The following is a 23,798-nucleotide window of genomic DNA, read 5'->3' on the forward strand; positions in this document are numbered from 1 at the left end:
TTAAGTGCCCCCTATTGTAATGCTAAGCTAAAGTCATCAACGGCTGGCCAAGCACACAGTAATGGAGTTGACTGCAGCACATTGAGATGGTATGGTCTTGCTTCTTAACCACCGCTACTGTTAAACGCTGTACGTTTGCAGATAAATTAGCCATTAGAGAGAACCTTCTTCTCCATTCACGACTACACCGCTGCATGCGGAGAGGCGATGTGCTTCGAGGTCGTGTGCGTCTCCCCCTCCGCTGCAAGGGCACCTTCTAGACGACAACGACAGCCGGAGCCGAAGGCCGCAGGACACTGCCGCGCATCATCATCATCATCGTCACCACCCTCCTCCTGGACCGAATCGGTGCAGCCCATTGGCGGATGCGACAGTGTTACGTCAACGCATGAGAAATTCAAAATGGAGACCGCAATCCCCCACACCCTGTGATAGGAGCACAGGGTGTTGCGAAAACACAGAATTTCAAATGCATTCAAATGCATGCAAGGCGTGGTCCTCAGAATGACAAAAGGCTGTATTGAATCGTGTGAGGGTGGAATCGTTTTTCTTCAGGGGCAGAGGAGGCGGGGGTGAAGGGGAGGGGCACGCCTCATCCCCCATTGAAGAAAACCTCAAGCAGAAAACACCTCACCTTCGACTCGCTGCAAAAACTCACCGCGGGAACAGATGCACACGGAGGGGGGCTGCCAGAAAACTAAATCATGTCGAACACTAGGCCTCGGCGGACCCCACTAATCCACTGCGCGGTCAGGCTTCTCAAACCTAAACCTATCACTGACAGAGAGAGTGGAGGTAGGGAGGGAGGGAGGGAGGGAGGGGGGGGAGAAAAGACCACTTCAAAAGCAAACAAGTAAAGACCCTAGGGAACTTAAAACACAAGGCAGGAGGGGTGATTAGGGACTAACGTGATTGGTCGGATTGATTATCCGAGCCCAGAGTGGAGCCAAAAGCACAAAGGAAGAGAGAGGAGGGTGGGAGAGAGAGAGTGGAGGGGGATGGTGTGTGTGTGGGGGGGTGTGTGACCCCCCAAAGTCTCCCGGACAGCTGAACAACAGCACAATGGGAACGAAAGACAGACAGGAGAGGGGGGGGAAGGTCTGCGCTGCGTATTAAATTGTTCGCCAGACCGCTGCCAGGAAAACGAACACGCCTTGAGCCTGCGCACGAGACACCTGGCAAACTAACTTTGACACACACCAAACGCACGCGGTAAACAGTCTCTCCTTTCCCTCTCCTCCCATCCCTCACCCCCCCCTCTTCTCTCCCTCCCTCTCTCTCTCTCTCTGAAAGCTTACACCACCGCCTCTCTGCGAGAGAAAACACACACACACACGCAGACACACGGCTGCAGAGTAGCGGCCACGGCTCGAGCGAACACGGAAAGCAAGGCATGAAGAACAAGAAGAGGACAAAACTCACCCAGCCCTTCCCTTCAACTCCTCTCCTCTCTCAATCACCCTGATCTGCGCTCCAGCTGGGGCCGATGGGAGGCGGAGCCGCTGCTGCCTGCCTGGCCACGCCCCTCCACCACCCCCTCCTCCTCCCCCGGGCTGGTCATGTGACAGCAGGAACTCTCTCCTCTCCACACCCCTCATTCAAGAGAAAGTGAATGGAGAGCATTGTGGGATGCAGCCAGGCAGTATCCCCTGTGTTTGGGGGGGGGGGGCGGGGGTGCTGGGGGTTGGGGAGTGTGAGTGTGTGTGTGTGTGTCTTTCTGCGTGAGAGATTATCTGGTATCAGGTCGAACGGGGAAACGGGATGAGTGTGCATGCGTCCAGGACATCCATGTCCCATGAGCGCGCGTGTGAGAAGAAGTGTCTCCTATGTGTTTCACTCACTAACTGCTATTTGTGTGTGTGTGTGTTTTGCATGAATCTGTGTCCATCTGCCTGTAGCCTCCCCCTGCTGTGTGTGTGTGTGTGTGTCCTTCCCTCCCCCAAACTGCTTGTAGCAGTGTGTGTGCTCTGTGCTGAAGCTTGGGGAGGGGGTCATCTCTCCCCTTAGCTCCCACTCCTCCAGGGCTAAGCACACACACACACACACACACACACACACACACACAGACACACACACACACTCACACACGTCGCCATCTATCATATTTACTATCTATCATATTTATGTATGTCTGACTCACACCGTGACGAAAGGAATATGTCCCAGATAATGGCTTTAGTACCGTCCCATGTTGTCAACAGAATAATTCTGTAGTTCCGGTGTTATGAATGCATTGGTTTGGGAGACAGCCAATCAGGTCTTTGCTTACAGAGTAGGAGAGCCTATGAGTTCTTTGCTTACAACTGTGCTTATTTCCACTCGCCAGCTCACTGGAGGCCTGTGAGATGTTTTCATGAGATTCAGCAGAAACGTTTCCTTCCTGTCAATGTTGGAGCTGAATCTAATGCTTGGCTGCGGTTTCAGTTATGTGAATGTGTGTGTGTGTGTGTGTGTGTGTATGTGTGTCGTGGTGTGTGTGTGTGTGTGTGTGTCAGAGGAAGTGTGTGTACTTCTGCATAGTGTGTGTGATTTCGAAAGTGAGCGTACTCTATTTTTGTGCTTTGCGTGTATGTGTGTGTGTGAGAGAGAGAGAATGTGCATGTGTGTGTATTGGATGACCACATGTAGCTAGTGCACCTGGTTTTCTACATGAGGTACATCAGGGTGGGAGATCTGACAGAAGGCAAAGCAGCTTGGGATTATCCACACACTACTGAAAATCTCCTCCGACTCCTCTGGGAGTGAGTAGTCCGCCTGCAAAATCAAGTCGCTGGTCGTCACCGTTTCCTGTCCTCTGGAGAACCGCAGATCGACTGTGGCACCGTCAAAGACCGCCTCATATTCAATAAGGCCCGTAGGAAAATTACCAGCCAGCTAAATTTAATTTGAGCTTAAGCTTTGCTCGTCTACTGTAAAGTAGGGGGAAAAAACTGTGGCACTCAACAAAGACAGAGTGTGACTGAGTATCGGTGTAATGTAATGGTTTATTCTAAAGATAAAACTCATCCCAAAATAACAGCATGAATCAATCCTCTGTTTACTACTGTCAAGCGACTGATGCGAGTCCAGCGTCTTCACTAATAGATTTCCGGAGGCCATTTTGGCAGGGAGCTTCATGGGTGAGATGTCTCGTCTTGAATTCCTTTCCTTATCTCGATTGCGAGTCGTGATAGTGAGACGAGGCCCGGGAGGCTTTGGAGAACCCCACGTCCAGCTACAAACAAACGGTCCGCAATGATTCAGTTGTAAAGTCCCGCAAACTATATTGAGTTTCCCCGGCTCTGTGAAAACTCCTGCTTTGTTTGATGTGTCGTTCGGTTTTGGTGTTGGTTTCCCCAACGGACCTGGAAGCCATTTTGGTTTGAGCTGACTGTGTCAAACTGTGTGGGCCGAGCCGGAGACTGGAGACTACCCAGCACATGCTGTGCCCCAGAGGGGAGCTCTCTGATTGGACTAGAGGTCAGGGACTGATTGTGAGAGGCACATCCAGTGATTGGAGCATGTGGAGCTGATTAGCCCGTCACCTCAATGACTCGGCAGAGAGGGTGACTCACTGACACAGCCTCCCACAGATATGGGGTGATGAAGAAGGACAGAACGAAGGGGAGGAGGAGGAGGAGGAGGGCTAGAATGGAACATCTGGCAAGGCCTATCGGAGACCTGCAGGGAAGACGGGCGTCTGTCTGCGACTTCCTGTTCTGGATTTCGCTGAGGCTGCTGTGCTCCCCTATGGTGCAAATGGAGGCAGCATGTGCTACCAGAACACCATTTCCTCTTCTTGGCTCCTCTCCTTTGACTGCACTGATCTGATAACACTGGATGGGTGACAACATGCGTGCTTGGCCTACACCTTTCACCTATACCGTCTTTTCAGATTAGTGGAGGTGAGGCGGATGGACGAGAGGTGAGAGATCCTACTATATCTAAGTTCAATCTAAAATAATGTTGTAGCTATAAAGTGAATCTGGCCCGTCGCTTATCCTCCAACTTTCCAGAGCCGTTCTCTCAGGGGCCAAACTGAAACCACGCAGCTTGAGGAACCGACACATTCTGAATCAAGAATCTTTCCAGAGCCGTTTTCTCAGGGGGCCGGCCTGAAAGCAGCTGGAGGTTGCGTTGTGCCCCTGACACATCTCAGACCCAGGCCTGTGTGTTTTCCTTCAAGGATGCGATAACTCAGGCAATGTTTGCTTTCGTATCTGCGCTTCTCTGCGCTCACAAGGGACCGGTGGACTGTTGTAAGAGTGACAACCCCAGAGGAGATAAACTGTCCGATTTTGCGGTCGCGAGTTCGTTAGGTATTTTTCTAGGGTGTCGTTTCCCCCCACGCTTTAATCCGCCAGAGCTTTTGCAGCTGTGCTCAACGCTCGAACCGGCTTCCACAAAGGAGAGACAGAGCGATGACGCAAGAGAGAGTGGTGATATACATAAATAAGAGACCAGCTTGAACAAGAATGTCAACACACTGGCATTACACCACCATCGGAACCCCCTCTCAAAACATTTCCTCAGAATCAAAGAAATACTTAGAGAAACCGGGCATCGTTCGACCAAGGACATGGTGCTTAAACACAATAGACAATGGGGGACAAAGACAGCCAAGGCAGAGAGCGCATCCTTGTCAAACCCCTTAAAGTCCCTCAACTAAACAATGAGGTTTAAGAAAAAGAAAAAAACTCCTGGGATGTTCATGTACGCGATTCTCCCGCGAGAGGAGCTTACATCATGACACGGAGGCCTCTTGATTGGCCTTAATGCAAACCAGTTGCTGAGCGGGTCAAAGGGCTAACGACGGACTCAACGGATCCCTTCTTTCCGACAGATGGATGGACGGACGGACAGACGCGCGCTCGTACTCACAGAGGACCTCAGGGCCGTACGTCTCGCGGCAGGCGGCCAGCACGCCTCCCCGCTCCCGGTCTAGTTGCCGGAGAACAGGCTGTCCAGGCCGTCCTATACGGTCGAGGCTATCCTATATATACGGGCCCGGAAAAGAGGAATTTCGGAAGGTTTTCGACGGCTGAGGTAAAGGGAAGCGATTCCCGTGTGACGGCTGGGACTGTAAAGTCACGGCGGTCTCATCCCGACGTTACCAGCCCGGAGAACTTCCCCGCCAAACGATAAACAGATTTCCGGGATGAGGTCGGCCTTCCGGGGGAATCCCTGCTGGCGGTCCGAGGAGCGAGGGATGACTCAGTGCCTCAGGACCGAGACTGCGGTCTGTGATTACGCTCTCCGTGTGCGGTCATTCCCAGAATCCTCCCAGAGCTATGATGTTAATTATGTATAATAGAAACCTTCCCTGTTTAGAGAGACAGACAGAGCATGAGGGGACTAAGACTTCTCAATGTGTGTGTATGGGCCTTGTCTTGCATGAAGGGATAAAGTTTGAGACAAAAAGTACAGTGTAACCTTGAATAAATACCGTACATAACAATAGTTAGGTGCTGGGAACGCTGTTATCAAAATGTTCGTTCCGGCGAGAAACAACAAAAGCAAAGACTAAATTCTCTAGATTAGCCAGAAGCAATGATGTGGCTGTGTACTGTGCTACACCCCCCCCCCCCTCCAACACCAGACCTTCAGCTGTGTGAGGCTGTTCCATCACCCCCCCACCCCCACACCCCCTGGGTTAAAGCGTGCTGAGGGGTTCCCGGCAGCTCTGTCGACGAGGCCGGCCTCGCCGTAATCACGACCCTCTCGGGGATGACATCATCCGCAAATCTGACCTTCGACGCGGAGACGACGGCAAAGCCTCGCCCCGGGGTCAGCGAGTTTAGGCTAACCTCTGTGTAACAGTACCTCGGAAGTAGCCGGGTCAGTGTTTATAAAACGAGCCGCTGTGCGCCCTGAGGTGAGCGACTAAGCACTGTTTTCGGGGGAGTACAAGGCTCGTCTCTAATCCAGGGCATGGTTTAATGTACGGCTGTGTTCACAAAGGGATTAGAGTCTGAAGCCTAGTCAAAACATAACCCTGGTTACTGTTCAACCCCCCCCCGTTACCTGAGGGCATAAAATGGCGCGTGAGTGAGTGAGTAAGAGCATGGGTGTGTGTGTTATGGTCTCACTATGGAGACTGGGTTTCATTCTCCTGCAGTGTAAAGTGAGCACCAGAGGTGTGGTGTGTTGTCGGCTGTTACCAGCACGAAGCCCTGACCCCTGACCTCTGCAATCAACACCGCTCTGTGTCGAATGCTCTGCGGTGTGTTGTATGGAGTTCAGAGGTCGCGTCGCCACACTAATGGGTGGGGTCCTACTTTCAGTAAAAAGGCAGAGGCTTCAAAGCCTGAAAAAAGCCTTCAGTAAAAGATAATAGCCTACATAGATCCTTCACTAGATGATTGTTTCTGATTGTTACCATTCCTTCTCCTGAGGGGAGATACTAGAAAGAGAGGTATTGTTCGCCCAGTGGTCTTCCACTCATAATGACCCCTCTCTCTCTCTCTCTCTCTCACACACACACACACACAGACACACACACACACACTGACTCCCATCTGCCTCCTACAGCAGATGGCATGACAGGGGTACATATTGCCATCTGCCCACACACTTACACTGACTCACATACACGTATGTGTGAACGCACTCATTCATGCCCGCACACACACACACACACACACACACACACACACACACACACACACACACACACACACACACACACACACACACACACACTACATACTGTAGAAACACCAGCTAGGAATTTACTTTTGGCCATGGTGCATAACATATAAAAACATTGGACAGGGTGCAGCGACAAGACAGGAGAGTACAAGGATAAACAAAATACAAAATACTAGTGCAAAATAAGATAAAATTATATATATGATTTCTTCCTGAAGTCCACAGCCATCTCCACTGTCTTATGAGCGTTGAGCTCCAGGTTGTGTTGGGCACACCAGGACAGCAGCTGGTCAATCTCCCACCTGGCAGACTCGTCTCCCAGACAAAACTCTAGAGGACGTCCATGACTGTGGAATCACTGATTATTACGGTGAATGAGACTACAACTATAGACTACAGACTTTGGTTGCAAAACGAGAAACACCAATTTTTCACATTTTATTACCAGAAATGATTGCTAATAGGTACCTTCGTCTGTGTGGAATATTTCTTTAATCAGATTTTAAGATTATACATTTTGATACCTTTTTTGGTACCTTGAAATGCATTTTACCACAAAATGCTATGGAATCTTAAACATTAATGTCAAATAACCAGCATTCCTCGTTTCGCAACCAAACTCTTCAATTACAACAACTCATCATTGTCAGCCAAAGAACGGGGCAAACATCATTAACAGAGACCCTGGCTCCCCGCTGGCCGACACCCGGTAGACCCGAACATTGTCGGCCATCTTGTTTTTACATAGCCTGCAACTGCACAGAGGGCAGAACTGAGCAGCGAAGATAAGCAATGACAAAACACAAAGCGCTTTCCCAGTAGCAGGATACAGGGCAGGGGCAGTGTTTAGATAATCTTCAGTGAGATGAATAAGATATTGACGAGATGGACAAGAGACAGGGGATGGTCTCGACAAGATACAGAGTGACCCCCCGCGACCTGGACGTCTGGCCAATGACTTCATCAGTCTTTGGTCCATGTCCTGTTCCCATCGCTCATCGGCACGCCGGCTCCATGTGAAGGAACGAGAATACAATAGAGATTCCCACGTACAAACACACCCCTCTAACGGACTCCTCCATCTTGGAAGGGTGTTTTATAGGGAAACCAGCCCATGTTTAGGCCGGCCGGACAGACTGCTACCTCCCAAGCACTCTTTGAGGGAGACAAAGTGATCATTACACGAGTCATGCTCTACAGGATGTGGTTGAGTTTGTGTGCGTGTGTGCGTGTGTTTATGTGTTTGTTTATGTGTGTGTGTGTGTGTGTGTGTGTGTGTGCATGTGTGTTTGTGTGGGAGAGAAATAGCAGTTCAGGCAGAATTAGGGGAGATAACAGTTCAGAGAGAGTGTGTGTGTGTGTGTGTGTGTGTGTGTGTGCGTGTGAGGGGGAGGTCCCAGGGCAGGTTTAGGGGGGAGGTGGTGGGGGATGGGGGCTGTTGGTGGGAACGTTTTTTAACCCCTGACTTTCAGCAGACTGACTCCCAGCTTCCGGAAGCCTTATCTGAGCGGAGGCCGTCCTTCTTCCACGTCGTCTCCACTCCGCCCAGCGTGGAGGAACTGGATACACACAGACGTTTCCTGTCACCGACCACAGCCTTCGCAGACGTGTGAGAAGCCATACCAGGACAGCGTTTCACTGAATATGATGTAAATGTAAATCATTAAGCGTGTAAGTATCAACGATTTCCCTCATAAGGCAGGAAAAGCTTTTCCTGTTGTGTCTCCAGTATGAAGGATGGAGGGCTCTGGTCCTCTGGCAAGGGGAGCGTGGGAGAGAGAGAGAGAGAGAGAGAGAGAGAGAGAGAGAGAGAGAGAGAGCAGAAAATAAACATATGCTCTCAAGCTGAGATACGAGATGACCACCTGCCTGCCAGGATATGCGTTTGCCCAAGCTTCACCTGTCAGGCGCTGCCACCTGCTGGCTGCTAGGAGTCCTGCAGCCACACACACACGCTAAGCTAACAATCCTCAGTCCTTAGCAACAGTGACTTGACCGAGGCAGCCGACGGTGAATGACCTGGGTGGAAATACTATTTGAAATACATTTCGGCGCATTATTGCTCATCTGGCACAATGGAACCAGCTGGGCTGTTTCCACATATGTAAGCCGCACCCACCAAACACTCCAGACAGATTCAAGCAATGCTATTTTAAATAGTATTTCGGCCCAGGTCTGAATAGCTCTGAGCTAAGCTAATGCTAACTCCCGATTAGCAGCTCGTGACAGCGAGCGATTGATCACTACACTGCGGTCTAATGACCTCACTCTGCGGACCGTTTACCTAGAGCAATAACGTCGAGCCCCGGGGGTGTTCAGCCCCTGATTGGCGATAATGATATGTTCTGCTGGCCAACTCACACCGTCGAAAAACCCTCCCCTCCCTACCCCGCTCTCTCACTCCCCATGTCCATACTTCTCTCTTTCTATCTCCTATCATTCTGTCCTCTCATTCTACCCCCCCCCCCCCCAACCCTCTCTCTCCTCCCCCCTCTCTCTCCCTCTCTCCTCCCTCCTCTCTCTCACCAGCAGGTTCTGGGTTCGGTCCAGCCCAGGGAGCGGTTCCCCCGCCAGAGCGGTTCCCTGGCTGACCCCTAGAAACGTCGAGGCCCGACTGACCGGCCGGTCAGTGAGAAGGGGGGGGGGGAGGTTAAATAACTAGCCTCGTCTCAAAAATTATACCCTGCGGGAGTGGTTTCCCAGGCATAGTTAAAACCTGGTCCAGTCCTGGACTGAGAAAAACAACAACATGATATTCCACTTCGAGAGAGCTAATATCAGTCCTGGACTTATACTAAATCTATCCCCAGGGAACTAGACCCAAATTTCATACTCATTTTTGACCAGTGTCCTAACTGCCCTCTGACTGTAGGCTACAGCGCACAGTCCAGATGGATGGCTAGCGGTCAATTTCTTAGCGTCAGACGCCATGACGAACACCAGACTGGACTGTCGACAGACCTGCTTAGCGGGGATAACCGTCGGGGGGTTTCAAATTGAGTACTCTCTCCCCTTTGAGCTGAGGTGCGCAATAATTGCGCGAGGCCGCAGGGCCACGTCTGTGAGAGTCGCTACGGGACGACCGTGGGAGGGGGTCCGGGGGGGGGGGTTACTGGACCCGGTACCGAGGGAAAGAGCGGGAAAGGGCTTGCCTCCCTCTGCGGGAACGTCGGGTCGCGGTGCTAATGTGCCGGCGTGCGTTGTGTCATCGCGGAGGCCGAGTCGTAGTATTATGACCTCGGTGAAATGACGGCGCCCGTTTCCCAGAACAGCTCTCTGTGTGTGCGTCAGAGGGGACGGGGGTCTTTCTAATCAGGCAGTGCTCTGGCTAACCCCTGGGGTCCGGTCACTGAATAGGACAGTGTTGCAGACAGTCTCAGTGGTTCAATGGAGGGGTCAAGTAGGTCAACATAGAAACACAGACCTGTTTGTGCTTCAACTCACTCAACGAACAAGCCCCCATCGACGTGTTGACAAAGTGTACCGCAAAGGAATACAAGTATTTGTTTCATGCATTTCATCACTCCGGATTTGACGAGCCATAAAAAAAAGTTCAGGTCCGTTCGGTTGCAGTTGGAGGACTGCTATTGGACGGCAGGCTCACTGACTCGGGTCACATGTCCCCCAAGGGAGGGCTGCTATTGGACGGCAGGCTCACTGACTCGGGTCACATGTCCCCCAGGGGAGAGGAAGCGGAGCGCGGCGGCGGGGTCGGGCGGGGGGGAAACAATCCCCTCTGACGGCACGCGGAAGGAAGCCGGGGAAGTGGACCATGTGTGTGTGTGTGTGTGTGTGCCTGCGATGTCATTTCCTGTCGGAAAAAAACAAACTGAATGGACAGGAAACCGACTTATCAAATAAGAGTCCCGAAAACAGTCGTCACACACACTGACAGCCAAGTGGAAAGGAAGCTTCTCAGAGAGCCACCCGAGTGAATCTGTCCATCTGTTGGCCTGATTCAAAGTTTCACTTTAACCGTTATCTCGGCAGTGCATCGCATTCTGCGGGACCAAGATCCCCTATCGGAATGAATTACAGCACTTTGAGAGAATCTGATTAGGACAGGCTATGCCCAGTACAGCGCTGTGTTGTTCCATGTGTCTGCTGCCACTGATTCTATCTGGGAGCCACTGGCAGCCGCAGCAGGGGCCGGAGCCTGTCAGGGTGGGCCCCGGGTCGTCTGGGCAGTCCACCCCGTCATGTAGACCCCCTAACAGGGCCTCTCCCTGCGGGGAAACGACTGGCTCAGACCCCCCCCCCCTCCCATCCACTCCCCCAGAGAGACTCCAGGTCCAGAAGCTACAGATATGCACACAGACACACACGTACACACACACCAAGTCTTTACTGCGTGGGAACGCACACACTCGACACAATGATAAACTATCTGCATTGACTGACATACAGTTGCAGCGCAAGCCAGCAACCTATAATACTAAATTGCCTGTATCGACCGGAAAATAAGGCCCGTAATTATATTTCATTAAGTGCTAGTTATAAAGCACTTGGCAGGACAGCAAATGGCAATGGTGGAACGTACTGATTTATCAAACGCTGGAGCCACGGTTTATCTGGTGGTTTAGCGAGGGGGCGGGGCTAAGTAAGGAGCCCACCGCGCTTTTGTCCATCTGACAAACAAATCAACGCTTCCAGCGGCCGGTTCACGCCCCCTCCCCGCCGAGGGCCTCAGGCCGGGGTGTTCCGAGTCGACGGCGTCGTCTGAACGTCGTTCGAATGTTGTCTAAAGGTTTCTGTCTAAACACTGGCTGCGTTAGATCATAGTTGGCTCGAGGTTTTATCCCTCTGTTTACAGGAATCTATTTGGCTCGTGTCGGCGGGCCGAGAGGCTCTCCATCTGAGGGCGTAAAAGTGAGGCGTGTGAGAGAGAGAGAGAGGGAGAGAGACGGAGAGAGAGAGAGAGAGAGTGTGTGTGTGTGTGTGTGTGTGCACGTGTGATAATAGAATCCAAATGTGTTACGTTCCGCCACTAAAACACCCTGGTTAGCCTTGGGGCCGGGATTTGTCTGTCTGTCCGGCCAATCCAACACACACACACACACACACCAACACACACACACACACAACAATCTGCTTTATTAGGTCTTACGTCGGAGTAGTAGGTCTTGTGAAGCCGTGAGCCGCCGCGGTCAGACTAGTGAGACTTCACTGTCAAACCCAAGGTGTGGGAGACAGAATATCTTAAATATGAATATCTCTTTAATATCTCGCCGAATATCACACATGCACTCACTAATGGAGCGAGGCACACCGAGGAGGCCTGAGTCCACAGGATTGACGGACACGCAGACAGACGGGCGGACGGACAGACAGACAGACAGGCGGACACACACAGACAGACAGGCAGACAGACGGACACCCAGGCAGACAGACAGACAGGCGGACACACACAGACAGACAGGCAGACAGACAGACACACACAAACAGACATGCAGACAGACGGACACCCAGGCAGACAGACAGCTGAGACAGACAGACAGACTGGCGAGCAGACACCTATAGGCAGGCAGACAGACAGACGGACACACACAGACAGACAGGCAGACAGACGTACACCCAGGCAGACAGACAGACAGCAGAGAGAGACAGACAGACAGACTGGCGAGCTTACACCTAGGCAGGCAGACAGACAGACGGACACACAGGCAGCAGTGACAGACAGACAAGACAGACTGAGGGCGACAGGCCGGGTCTTTAATCACACAAGAGTTCTCCTGTTACAGGGGCCCAGCCGGCGCTGTGGGAGATCGGATCTCTGAGTCTCGCTGTGAGGTACAGTACAAGATGAGGGGGGGGGGGGGGGGGGGGGGGCGTCAGTTGGGGGCAGGAAGGGAAAAAACAGGAAAGATGTAGTCTGGAAAATGGGTCTCCCATCTTTCAAGGGAAACCCCAATGTTCGCTAAATATGTTGGCTTAGCCCACCATAGTATGGAGGAATATTTGCATGAATTAGAAATGGCAAAAGGGTTTGAAGGAAAAGTAAGAAACTGAAGAACACAAGACAGAACAAACGACACGACAGTGAGCTGAAATGCATTCTGGGACACCCTTCACATCACTAGATCGCGCCACAGTTCTATTCTATTGTAATCTTGATGTCGTGGACAAGACAGGTTAGATAGGTTCAGCCACGTCGCCCATTGGTCAGATCGACGAGGGGAGGGGCCTGTTACTGTCTCCACACGTCTTTGAACATCTGATGGTTTATCACGCAAAACGCGTGACAGCCCAGTATAGACCCAGCAGAACTCCAGCAGAGATCAAGCACACACACACCCACCCACTCGCACGCACGCACACACACATTCCCAGAGTTGTGGTTAGCACTCAGGCACCACAACCCTAAAAAAACAACAACGCTTGTTCACCTGGTTTCTTCACATGCATGCATACACACACACACACACACACACACACACACACACACACACACCAGACTGGGTATCCGGAGGCAATGGCACCCCTGTACAGGTGTCACTACGCTGCTTGTCAGTTATCTAATTTCACCCTCAATTGCCCACACTGGGTATGATATAATAATAATAATCATCATCATCATCATCATAATAACAACAACAGCAATAATAATAATGAATAATAATAATAAAAATGTATTTGAACAGCACCTTCCATACAAATAAATGCAGCTCAAAGTGCTTCACAACAGAGGATTTACATGACGATCTCGGGTCCACCGACTTGCCAACGCACATGGCAACGTCACGGTTTAGCCAGCTACGCCACTGAATAAGCTAGCAGTTCGATGGCACGGGCGGGCGGTATTTACACGGAGGAGCGAGCTTAGCCAATTCAACTGGGCTGCACTTACTGTCGGGGTTGGGGGACTTACGCCCGGCGTGGTTGGGCGAGGGGCAGCGTATGGTGGTGACGATGGCGCTGTGGTGGGGGTTGGGGTGGTGGGGGTGCAGCGCCGTCGGGTGGTGGCTCCCGTTGTTCCCCCCGACTTTGGGGCCATCCCCGGGGCCGGGGGACTCGAACCGCCTGGCGTGCGGCTGGGGCTCGGGGCCCCGGGCGCTGTCCGGGGGCCGCCGCGCGGCGGGGGGCTCGCCGGGGGCCTTGGCGAAGGTCACCTCCCGCCTGTGCCCCACCTCGGGGGTCCTGGCCGCGTGGCCCCCCGGGACGTCCGGGCGCTTGGCCGCGGCGAAGCGGGCGGAGCCGGGGCCGGCGTCCACCTGCTTGGAGGAGATGTCGATGGAGAGCTCCGTGCGCCGCGACACGGGCTCGGGCGTCTTGGAGCCGGGCTTGGGGGAGCCGGCGGAGGAGTGGTTATTGCTGCTCGGGGCGCCCAGCTCGCGGTAGTAGATGCTGGTGGGCGACATGGCGGGCCGGTGGGCGTTGGGCGTGGCCCGGCGGCCGGAGGTGTCGACGTCCTCCACCTCGAACGACCTCTTCAGAGCTGCGGGGGGACAAGAGAGGTGACAGAGAAACACACAAAATTAGTCAATTATCACTGAACAACGTCTGGCACCGCCGATATCTACGAGCAACTCAGGAAGAAAAACAACCTCAAACCATGGGTTCCTTTGCTAAAGTTGAGTGTCAACATGTGTCCTTAGTTCATTTCAGAAGAAGACAAGGGGAAATGAATTCTGTACATGAACAACAAGCCCATTCTAAAAGACAATATGAGCAGCGTTGTATTTCCTGGCTACACTGTTGTAGTCTGAGGTTACAGAGTGGACAAGCTTGAAAAGCCATTACAGCGACATCACACGGAGCGCGGCAGAAACAAACAATTGAGAGCCTGTAACTCATTTCAATAGCAGTGCGCATCAAAAGCACAAACATGCATGCCTGAGCATGGCAAACCTTTATATACACTTGTGGCCAACTGCCATTTGCTTCAAACATTGTGCGGAATACAACACGTTGTAAAATGTCAATGATTTACACTAATTCGTTTTTAAAAGACAATATCAAAATGCGAAGCCACTAAAATGCCCTTGTCTCTTTAAACATGCCAAAAGTAAAAGGTCAAGAAGCGGTTGAGCGAATGAAATTATACCAAATGAGCGCACATTGGATGATAAGCTCATTGGATGATATGTTGGCGCTGGCTTCGTGAGAAAATACAGAGAAAAAACATTCTATATGGTCCATGAGGGAAGAAACTCCAGAAGAGTACAGCCTCGAGGGCAACTGGCCGAGCCAATTAGAATCCTGTCCTGAAATGTTGGGTCCCAAGCCTGAGGTCACACAGGCTAGTTTTGTAATGACCAGGGCACTCACACGAACATACACACATGGGATATTATCCTCTCTCTGACCAACTGTTTGCGTGTGTGTGTGTGTGTGTGTGTGTGTGTGTGTGTGTGTGTGTGTGTGTGTGTGTGTGTGTGTGTGTGTGCGTGTACATCCACTGAATGGCGTGGGGACCAGGCCCACTGCTCTTTCTGTGCACCCGGAGCAACGCGAGAGGGAGACAATCACATCAAAGACTCTCTCTCTCTCTCCAACACACGTCGGCTACGGCCGCTAATCTAATTTAGCGCTATGACAGCAGCGACACCAGATACTTTGCCCCCCGCAAAGACAAATTCAACGCCTGCCAAGCGCTTATTTGGCGTGCCGGGGCAAATGTCTTGGTCTTCTCTTGCGAGTCGTCCAGTGGTCACGTCAATGACATTTTGGTCCTTGGCTCCGGGCCCCGAGTCTCCACACCCGGGCCAGTCTGGCGCAGCGTGATTTGTACTGCATATCCTGTATCTCCCCGTTGAATAAACGCACGCTTTGCTACGGTGGCCTTGCAGCTCGTCCTCCATCGCGCTTGTCTGTCTTCCCCCTTGGCATAGCGTTTCACCTTGAGATAGCTAATAACTGGCGTTCGCTTATGACACATCCTGTAGCACTGTAGATGTTATGTTCATAAAACACTAACACACGTGCCCCGAAGACCTTCACATATCAAACTTACAGTGGTTTTCAAAAACACACAGTCACAGTCTACCATTTGTTTTCTCATGCTCCGACCGTTTCCCTGTGAGACTGTTGCTCTGAGGATTACTGGGAAATTTTCCGCATGTGTTCCTCCAACGAGGCGTTGTACTGTAGGCCTACGGCCTGCTTTCTTTCACTGTCCGTCTAAGTGAAGAGCCGTGCGTTCGTGCTTTCGCTGTTGCTAAAAACACGCTGCGTGGCGTGCCCTTTGATTAGAAGCAATGACTTGACCCTGTAAAGAGAGGGTAAACGCGGTCATAAACTTGTGATTTGCGGGTCGCGGCCAAACCGCTTTGCCACTGGACTCCGTCTCTCCATCCCGCTCCCCCCCCCCCCCCTTTTGTGTTTTACGGCGGCGGCGAGCGCGTCCAAGTTTGCTTTTGCTTTCAACTGGGTCCAGGAGAAAGGCTGGGACTGCCAAGATCGGTCTGCAGCACACACGTGGAGCGCTGAGGTCGCGAGGCATCAGACGGAGGGGCTAGTAGCTGTGGTGATGATGCATCGGCCCTTTAGAAGGGCCCCCTAGATTACCTACATATGCTCGAACCGCAGTATCAACACACTACACACCGAAACGTTAAAACCGAGAAAGTGGGTTAGGTTTAAATTAGGTTAGGGTTGGTGGGTTGGAGCTGGTCTTAAGACTGTCGCCTGATATATGCACTGGCTATACTCTCATGGAAGTATATAAGCACCAGGAGCAGAAGAACCATTGATAAACTACAGCCCTCAGTCCATAGGATCCATAGAGATCCATAGGATATCCGTCATTTCCCCTCGAGGATCAATAAAGTACTAACTACCTACTACCCACTGAACATTCAGATTCAGGGTTAAAAACGAGGCTTGGTACGCGTGGAACGGAAAGAAACTTAGATAAGAACGATAGCGAGCAAAGATTAACCTCTCATTCCTACGTTTCAAAGCGTTTTTCCATGAACCCATTGGTCACCTATCCCCGTATCACGGCAGAAGAGGGATTGCGGTTTTCCAGGGAAGCGTCCAGGATATCCCCTCTCCTGTATTTTCACACGAGCCAGATCTGGGATCGCGTAACGGTGTTCCGATGACGTGGGGGGAGGGGGAGGGAGGCCAGACGGGCCGTGCCTTCTCATTCCCCGGCGAAGCGGCATTCCCAGACTATGAGTTTGGAAAAGTGGGCCTGCTCCGTCTCTATGGAATCTCCTTAACAACCGTCTGGAGTTTCGCTCTCTCTCTCGTCCATGAGCGTCGTTCAGCTTCTGGCATCCCATAATAGTCTGATATATAGAAAGATAAACGACCATCGTGAAACAGAACATTCGTGGCACACCAAACACTAAGATGGCAGATACGCTATCTCTAACCTGGTTAATGCCTCCAGTATACAGTATGGGACACTGCCTGCTAAGTAAGTAAAATGTAAAATGTAATTTAATGGAGGAAAGCAAACAGCGCTCCTCTGCATCTGCTCATTGTGCCTGGACTCTGTATCTCCACTGTCCAGTGTTCGCTCATCTCGTCAAGGACACCTACAGGAAATATTGGCAGAGATACTAAACACGAGAGATACCAGAGAGAGAGGCAAGGCCAGCACCTGGACCTGGCTTAGAGGGCTAGTGAGAGACCGTGGAGAGGTGGGAAGTGAAACAGAGAGACACACCAAGAGACAGACCGCCGTGACTGGCAGTGGACGGACGCAGGCCTACTCTGGGGCTGCGGTCTCTGCTCACCAACACCTTCCGTGAGGAGGGACACAACACTAACACAGGACGCTTCTGTGGCCTTCATGTTGGAACTGGGAGCCTCTTGGTCTGACGTCTGGGGTCCTTATGTGACCGGGCGGATCAGCTTCCTCAAAGAGAGGAGGGAGTCTAGACCACGAGGGCTGGAGAGCTTTCTCCTGGGGACTGGACTGTGATCTCGCTAGAGTTTCAACAGCTTTGTGTGTTATGAAGGATAGTCTAGCGTTTATATATTGGGTTTAGTGAGTGAGTCAGTGAGTCTACGTGCTTGTGTGTGTGTGTGTGTGTGTGTGTGAGCAAGTGAGTGTGCCTGAGAGAAAAGAAAGAATATTTCAAAGAAAATTTGAAAGAATAAAAAAGAAAAGAAACTGTGTGCTGGTGTGAGAACGTGTGTGTGTGTGTGTGTGTGTGTGTGTGTGTGTGCGCGTGCGTGCGTGCGTGCGTGCAAGGTGAGTGTGTGGGTGATTGAGAATGTGCAGCTCTGGGCTTGTGAAGAGAATTGCCTTATGAGGCCAGTTGGAGTTGGTACTGATCATGTGATTATCTGCAACAACTTGGCCAGAGTGAGGGGGGAGACAGGGCAGTGAATCACTGGGCCTGTGAGTCTGAGGACTCTCTCTCGCACACACCGCATTCCTACCTCGCTCCTGTTCACCAACGCATGACCGTGGCTTCCTGAGGTCACCACCTACCAACCTGAAGAACCAGCTCGAAGTCTGTGACACCGTGAAGCGATAGGACGATATGATACAGCAGTATTGACTCTGCAGTATTTTCGAGATGAGCGGTGTGAAAATACGTTGCAAACCTAAAAACCCACGGCGAAACCTGCAATTACGGCTTGAAACTCGAAACATATTAAATTCGAGCTATTCTTCATGCGGCGCTGCAAAGATCATGCTATTTGGCTCTTGATAGTACTGCGTACGCAGATAGCGGCTTGGCAGGTGTCAACAGAACTAGATTACTGTGCTATTATGTGGTTAGAGCTACATAAATATTACCGAAGCCCATCCCACAAAGCAAGGCCAAACAAAAAAGGGTAGAGTTATGTCCTGCACGGTGATATTCCGCTGGGTCAGTTAGCTTAGCCGCCGCTAATTCTAGGGTGTCCAACGCTCACTTCCCCTCTCTTATCCTCTTGAGTACGACGGTCTTTGCGCTCACCGATGGCAGTTAGCACCGAGTGCGAGATGGTTTGTGTTCTTGTGGTCTGGCCTACGCCGAGGAATTCTGGGAGGGCCAGTGGGCTTGCGGGTAGGTAGGAGTGGAGAGGAGAGAGAGGTCTTGGATCCATATTTCTTAATTTTCTCTACAAAATAACAGGTAAGCCCTCAGGAAGACACGGCTGATCTCGGATCAGCGCCCTAAGGGGGAAATAGAGAGCTGGAAACAGAGGCAGCTACTGGGAAAGCTGCATTAGCGTGGCGTCAGTAACCCGGCCCAGCCATAACCCTAGCCTGCAGTGTTTTGGCAGGCGAAGCTGTTTGTTCCTATGAGCCTGCTAAACACTACTCTGATGACACCCGATACAGCAGGAATCAGCCGATTTATTCGAGAAAAATCAACGTAAATCAGACGATTAGAATCGCACAGGAGGGCGCCTGCTGATCTGCTAGCAGGTCAGAAGGTTGACATATCTCGATTCATATCATTGATACAAAATGCATAGAGAAGTGCGGGCAGCGAGCATTGACCAATCCCCCTGCTCGCGAGCGAGCCTCCAGGCGAGTGTACCCGGGCAGGTGTATTGCGATATGCGGAGCGTGCCCACTCAGCACCATCCGAGTTGCTCACTCCTGGGTCCAGTTTCGTAAATCAGCCTAAATGAGCCCTGACATTTTACCCCTGTGTCATGTGGATGGTACTTGTGTACGGTGCTTGTGTACCGCTAGTTAGTTCCACTAGCTAGTTCCGGTAGCTATCGCTAACTCTAGCTAGCTCGCTAGTAAGAACGCTAGCTAGCGTTCACAAACACAAATAACTAGCTAGCTTGCTAGTAGGAATGCTAGCTAGTTTTGCACTCTGTGTTGTGTCCACGTCTGGGTTGTTTGGGCCACCCACCCTCATAAATAAATACCCTGCGTATTACGCTTATATGAAATGAGATATGTCAACAGGCACCTGTTGAATTCTTGTCGGCTGATTTACATAGATTTTTCTCAAATAAATCATCTGATTCCTGCTGTATCGGGTGCTGATTTTTCTCGAATAAATCATCTGATTCCTGCTGTATCGGGTGCTGATGGATGCTACTCTACCGTTACCACTTCCTGAACACTACTCTCCTCAAGGTCACTCCACTGATCTTCCGGAACTGCTACTCTGCTCAACGCTGCTCGGCCGGATAGCGCTACTCTGCCGAACGCTGCCTGGACTGCTGATTTATAGACCCACGGCGTTGGCCGCTTGGAAAGTTTCACAAGTAGCAAAAACAAAAAAGGCCTAGTGCCAGCCAACACCTCCAGGCTGTGAATTCAGAGAGACTGATAGATCCTCACACTACAAAGGTAGTGTGGGGACAGGAGGGCTGGGTTTAGTAAGAATCACCCATGGCGCAGACTAAGCTGATAAAGGAAGACAAGAGCTGTCAGTTTTTATCAGCTTCCCCTGGGCACTTCCTGTTTCCTGTGTGGTCATGTAGTCTTACACACGCACACACACACGCACACACAATCAGACACAACACCCTGGACATCAACCCGAGTTTGTGTTGGCATAGAGAGACAAAGGGCCCCCGTCAGGCTATAACTCATTCTCCCTCTTGGTAGTGTTCAGTGACGACTTTCCAAATGAGAACCGCCCATCTAGGCTACGGTAGCCAAGAGAGCAACAGCCATTCCTGATAGCTGTGAACGCATTATCGTCTACCATCAACACGCCGTCACGTCGTGCGCAGCTCGCCGCCTCTTATCTTTACAGCATCACAGGCTGCGGGGGCCCGTCTGTGAGTCTGTCCGCCACGCCGCTCCCATTCCCCCAGCTGTCTCGAACCCGAGGCGCACCGTCGGGCGGCCACACTCCTAAAAGGATTGTGGGAGTGTGGCGGCTGTCAGAGCCGTCACAGCTGGAGGGACAGACTTCTGAGGCGAGGGGGGTGGAAATCAACTCCCCCAGTCCCACACAGGACAAGAACAACAAAAGGGAGAGCGGAGAGCTGTCAATGGTTTGATGGCGTGGCCAGATGTTGGCCTTTAGCGCGGCCGCTGCTTCCATCCAGACCCGCGTCCCCTCCCGCCGGGGGCTTTCCTGTGGTGGGGGAGGCTGTCAATTCCGCGGTGTCGCTATTGACGTAACCGGAATCTGATCAATAACAGACCGGGGGCTTAAGAGACTGAGGGAACAGATGCCCACTGCTTGCTGCCTTCTGGTACACACGCGCGCACGCACACACTGTACACACGCGCACGCACATACACACACTCTCTCTCAATAGCAATCGCAACAAAAGACAGAGAAAACAAGCACAGAAAAAACAAAAATGTTCTCAATCCAAATATCATATTCAAAAATCTTAAGTCTGTCCAACAGCTGTTCTCTGTTTCCAGTCATCTGCGACCACAGATGGCTGATATGAACTAGAAGAAACTAAACCAAGACAGGCATAAAGAGGTAGAATTAATAAAACACAAACCTTCAAAATCTGAGATAATTCCCTCCAAGTGTGCATTCATCCCAGAGTCAGACATGTTTGTAGTTGGATATCGAGATACAGACACCCTTTTCCCTATCAAGGTAACGTTTCAGAGACAGTCTTCTGACTCTAAACAAATCCCTAATTGGGAGTGCGCTACGTAGATCCCGAGCCCACAACTTTCTTAAAGGAGCAACTTGCTTTTCTAGCCTCCCTCCTCCGCTGTCTGCATCGGCGCGCTCAGACTTCAGAGGGCTTCAGCCCTCCCCTCCACTCACCACATTTCACAGGAAAAAAACTCACTCCCTCTTTTTACTTCTCCCTGCCTGCCCTCTCTCTGTCTCGCCCCCCTCTCTCTCTCTCTCTCTCTCTCATAGTAGACATGTGTGCGTGTGTGTGTACGTACAGTATCATCATATATCGCTACAAAGAGGGAAGTAGTTCACTATATCACTAAAATATCCACAGAACTCTCTGATGGACACACACGCTAAAAACACTGTTTGTACATTATTACACACACATAACACCACACATAACACCCTACACAGACAAGCCACCCCCCTCCACCCACCCACACACACTTCCCGTCAGCTACGGATGCCTTTCCGTGGTTATCGCCGCACGTAAATACACATTAAAGCTACAGGGGACGGAATGAAGCGCACTTCCACTACAGCCAGATACGTCCAATCAGACGACGCCCCTCCCACACCCCGCCGAGCGCTCGCACGGCCTCCAGAACGCCAGCCGACCTCCACTTCAGGACGGGCCGTTCCCGGCTCTCTCGCACACAGACGGGTCTCAGTTTGTGGGTCCCTCTCTGCAGTCTTGAGTAAACAACTTTGAGAAGGGGGGGAAAAAAAAAACGGAGAAAAAAAAACTCTGGCTCGCTACCAGCGCTCTAATTAAAGATGCAGTGCAGTCACTTCCCTGTGGTTGTTTCCTGCGACGGAGAGTCTGGGTGCCCCTCTGGGTGGTCGGGGGGGGGGGGGCGGGGGGGGATTACGTGCAAACATGTCCCCCCACCCGCATATCAGGAAGAACACAGGATGTTAAGAGCACTGGAGGTCTGTGGACGTCGTAACCTAATTGGTCGACAAGTTGGCAATTGACGCGCTTTTGCCCCCGGCAACGCCACCTCTCTGATTGAAGTGACGGCGTTGGGGAGGAAAGAAAAGCCGTTGATATGAAGAAACTGATGAAAGAATGAACTGGAAGCGGCCCTTTGCTCTCTGTCCCCTGGGCTGTCTCTCTGGCGAGCGCGTTCGACGGGCCCCTTATCTGCGAATCTTCCGCTAGCACTTGACGCTAACAAAGCGTTAGCGGCATTATCGCTGCAATTGCCGGCGAATGAGCTAGTTTTCCACAATAACTGGCTTCCTGAGCCAGGCGGGTTGCACAGGGGGGGGGGGGATTGAGGCCCACACAGGAAGTAAACATTTTCACCCTTTGATACGGCCAACCGAGTTTGTTTTCCCCCCCCTCAGCCCAGATAAACCAATCACACGCTGTATTTCACAGCCGGTGAAGGGAACTGAGCAGAGAATAGTGGTGCTTGTTGCTTTAATAGGCTGCATGGCCAGGAAGAGGGCAATGCAGGGGGGGTTTACAAGCCCGATGCCAGCTTACCTGGCGGCCCAAGACCTTCACATATTACAGGTCAGGGGGAAGGCTGGTTAAATAGTATGTGTTTATTACCTGGTCTGGTTCTATTGTGCAACTGGGAGGGTGTGCGGGGACACGGACCAGAGTAAGGTTAACAGTGTGCATGTGTGTGTGTGTGCGTGGGGGGGGGGGGGCTGGAGTGGGTCTGTCCAGCCTAACAAGCAAGCATGTATCCTCCACGGCTGTGTTCGGGCGTGCGTGTGTGTACAGTGGTGTGTGTGTGCTTGTTAACTGTGCTCATATTTAGCCCTAGTCTGTACCCCCCCCCCTCTGCCCCCCCCCCCCCCATGTAAACCATATGCCAACCAGCCTCAGTCCTCAATTAAACCAAAACACACACGGTATGAGACCCACACACACACCTCCCCCATCCCGCATAGTATGTATCTAAACTGGGCTACACACTCCGCTGGCTCCAAGGCAACTGGGAGGAGGGAGGCAGAGCTCCAAAACAACATCTGGACTCTGGGTGTGTGTGTCTGTGTGTATATGTGTGTGTGAGAGAGGGAAAGTGTGTGTGTGTGTGTGTGTGTGTGTGTGTGTGTGTGTGTGCGCACGCTCTTGTATGCATGTGCACGCGTGGGAGCGTGCATGTGACAGAGAGAGTGTGTGTGCACAGAGAGTGTGTGTGCACGTGTGTGCATCACCACCCCTGGAAATAGCACCGTAAACATCAGGAGCACAGCAGGTTAACCCCCCCCCCCCCCCCTCCCCACACACACACACACACACACACACACACACACACCAAGCCAATCCATGTCAGGATCAGAGGGTATCTGGGTGATGGTGTGTGTGGCTCCTCCCAGGGCTGTGTCTGTCAGGAATGTTTGTGTGATCTACTTATGGGTTATGGGAGGGTGGTTAAAAACCTTTTCGGCTGTCTGCACGTGCGATTTTGTCCGCGTCTCAGGACGCGATGCGACAGCCATGCTTGTTTTGCTGTATCGCACCGGCCTAGTTTGTCACCGAACCGCTCTGAATCAGACGCTTCGCTGAATTGCTAAAATAGCCATTTCTTTTCTTCTCAGTAGTGTTTGCGCTACTCATATTTAGGACTTGTTCAGTGTGTGTACTGAAGTTGGGTTGAAGGAGTTTGTCTCTGCTCTGTGACATGATTTCCTGTTCCTTGTTCGCACCTACAAACCTGGTGGTCGACAAAACCA

General features: G+C 51.7%; 1 protein-coding gene across 3 annotated transcripts in view; it reads right to left on the reverse strand.

Annotated features, from left to right (window-relative positions):
- Positions 1-21,019, reverse strand: part of septin9b (septin 9b) — a gene marked incomplete at its 5' end in the record, with an annotated part of 46,681 nt that extends 25,662 nt beyond the window's left edge. The window contains 2 exons of one of the 3 annotated variants that reach the window (XM_084441504.1): positions 13,478-14,065; positions 20,965-21,019. In XM_084441504.1, the coding sequence (XP_084297630.1) occupies positions 13,478-14,065; positions 20,965-21,019 (643 nt within the window). Of the gene's footprint in view, positions 1-1,422; positions 1,445-13,477; positions 14,066-20,964 lie in introns of those variants that run through there. The other 2 variants (XM_084441507.1, XM_084441505.1) reach the window with 2 other exon arrangements.
- Between the last annotated feature and the right edge of the window lie 2,779 nt (positions 21,020-23,798).

The sequence above is a fragment of the Borostomias antarcticus genome (assembly GCF_949987555.1).
Source record: "Borostomias antarcticus genome assembly, chromosome: 7".
NCBI lineage: Eukaryota > Metazoa > Chordata > Actinopteri > Stomiiformes > Stomiidae > Borostomias > Borostomias antarcticus.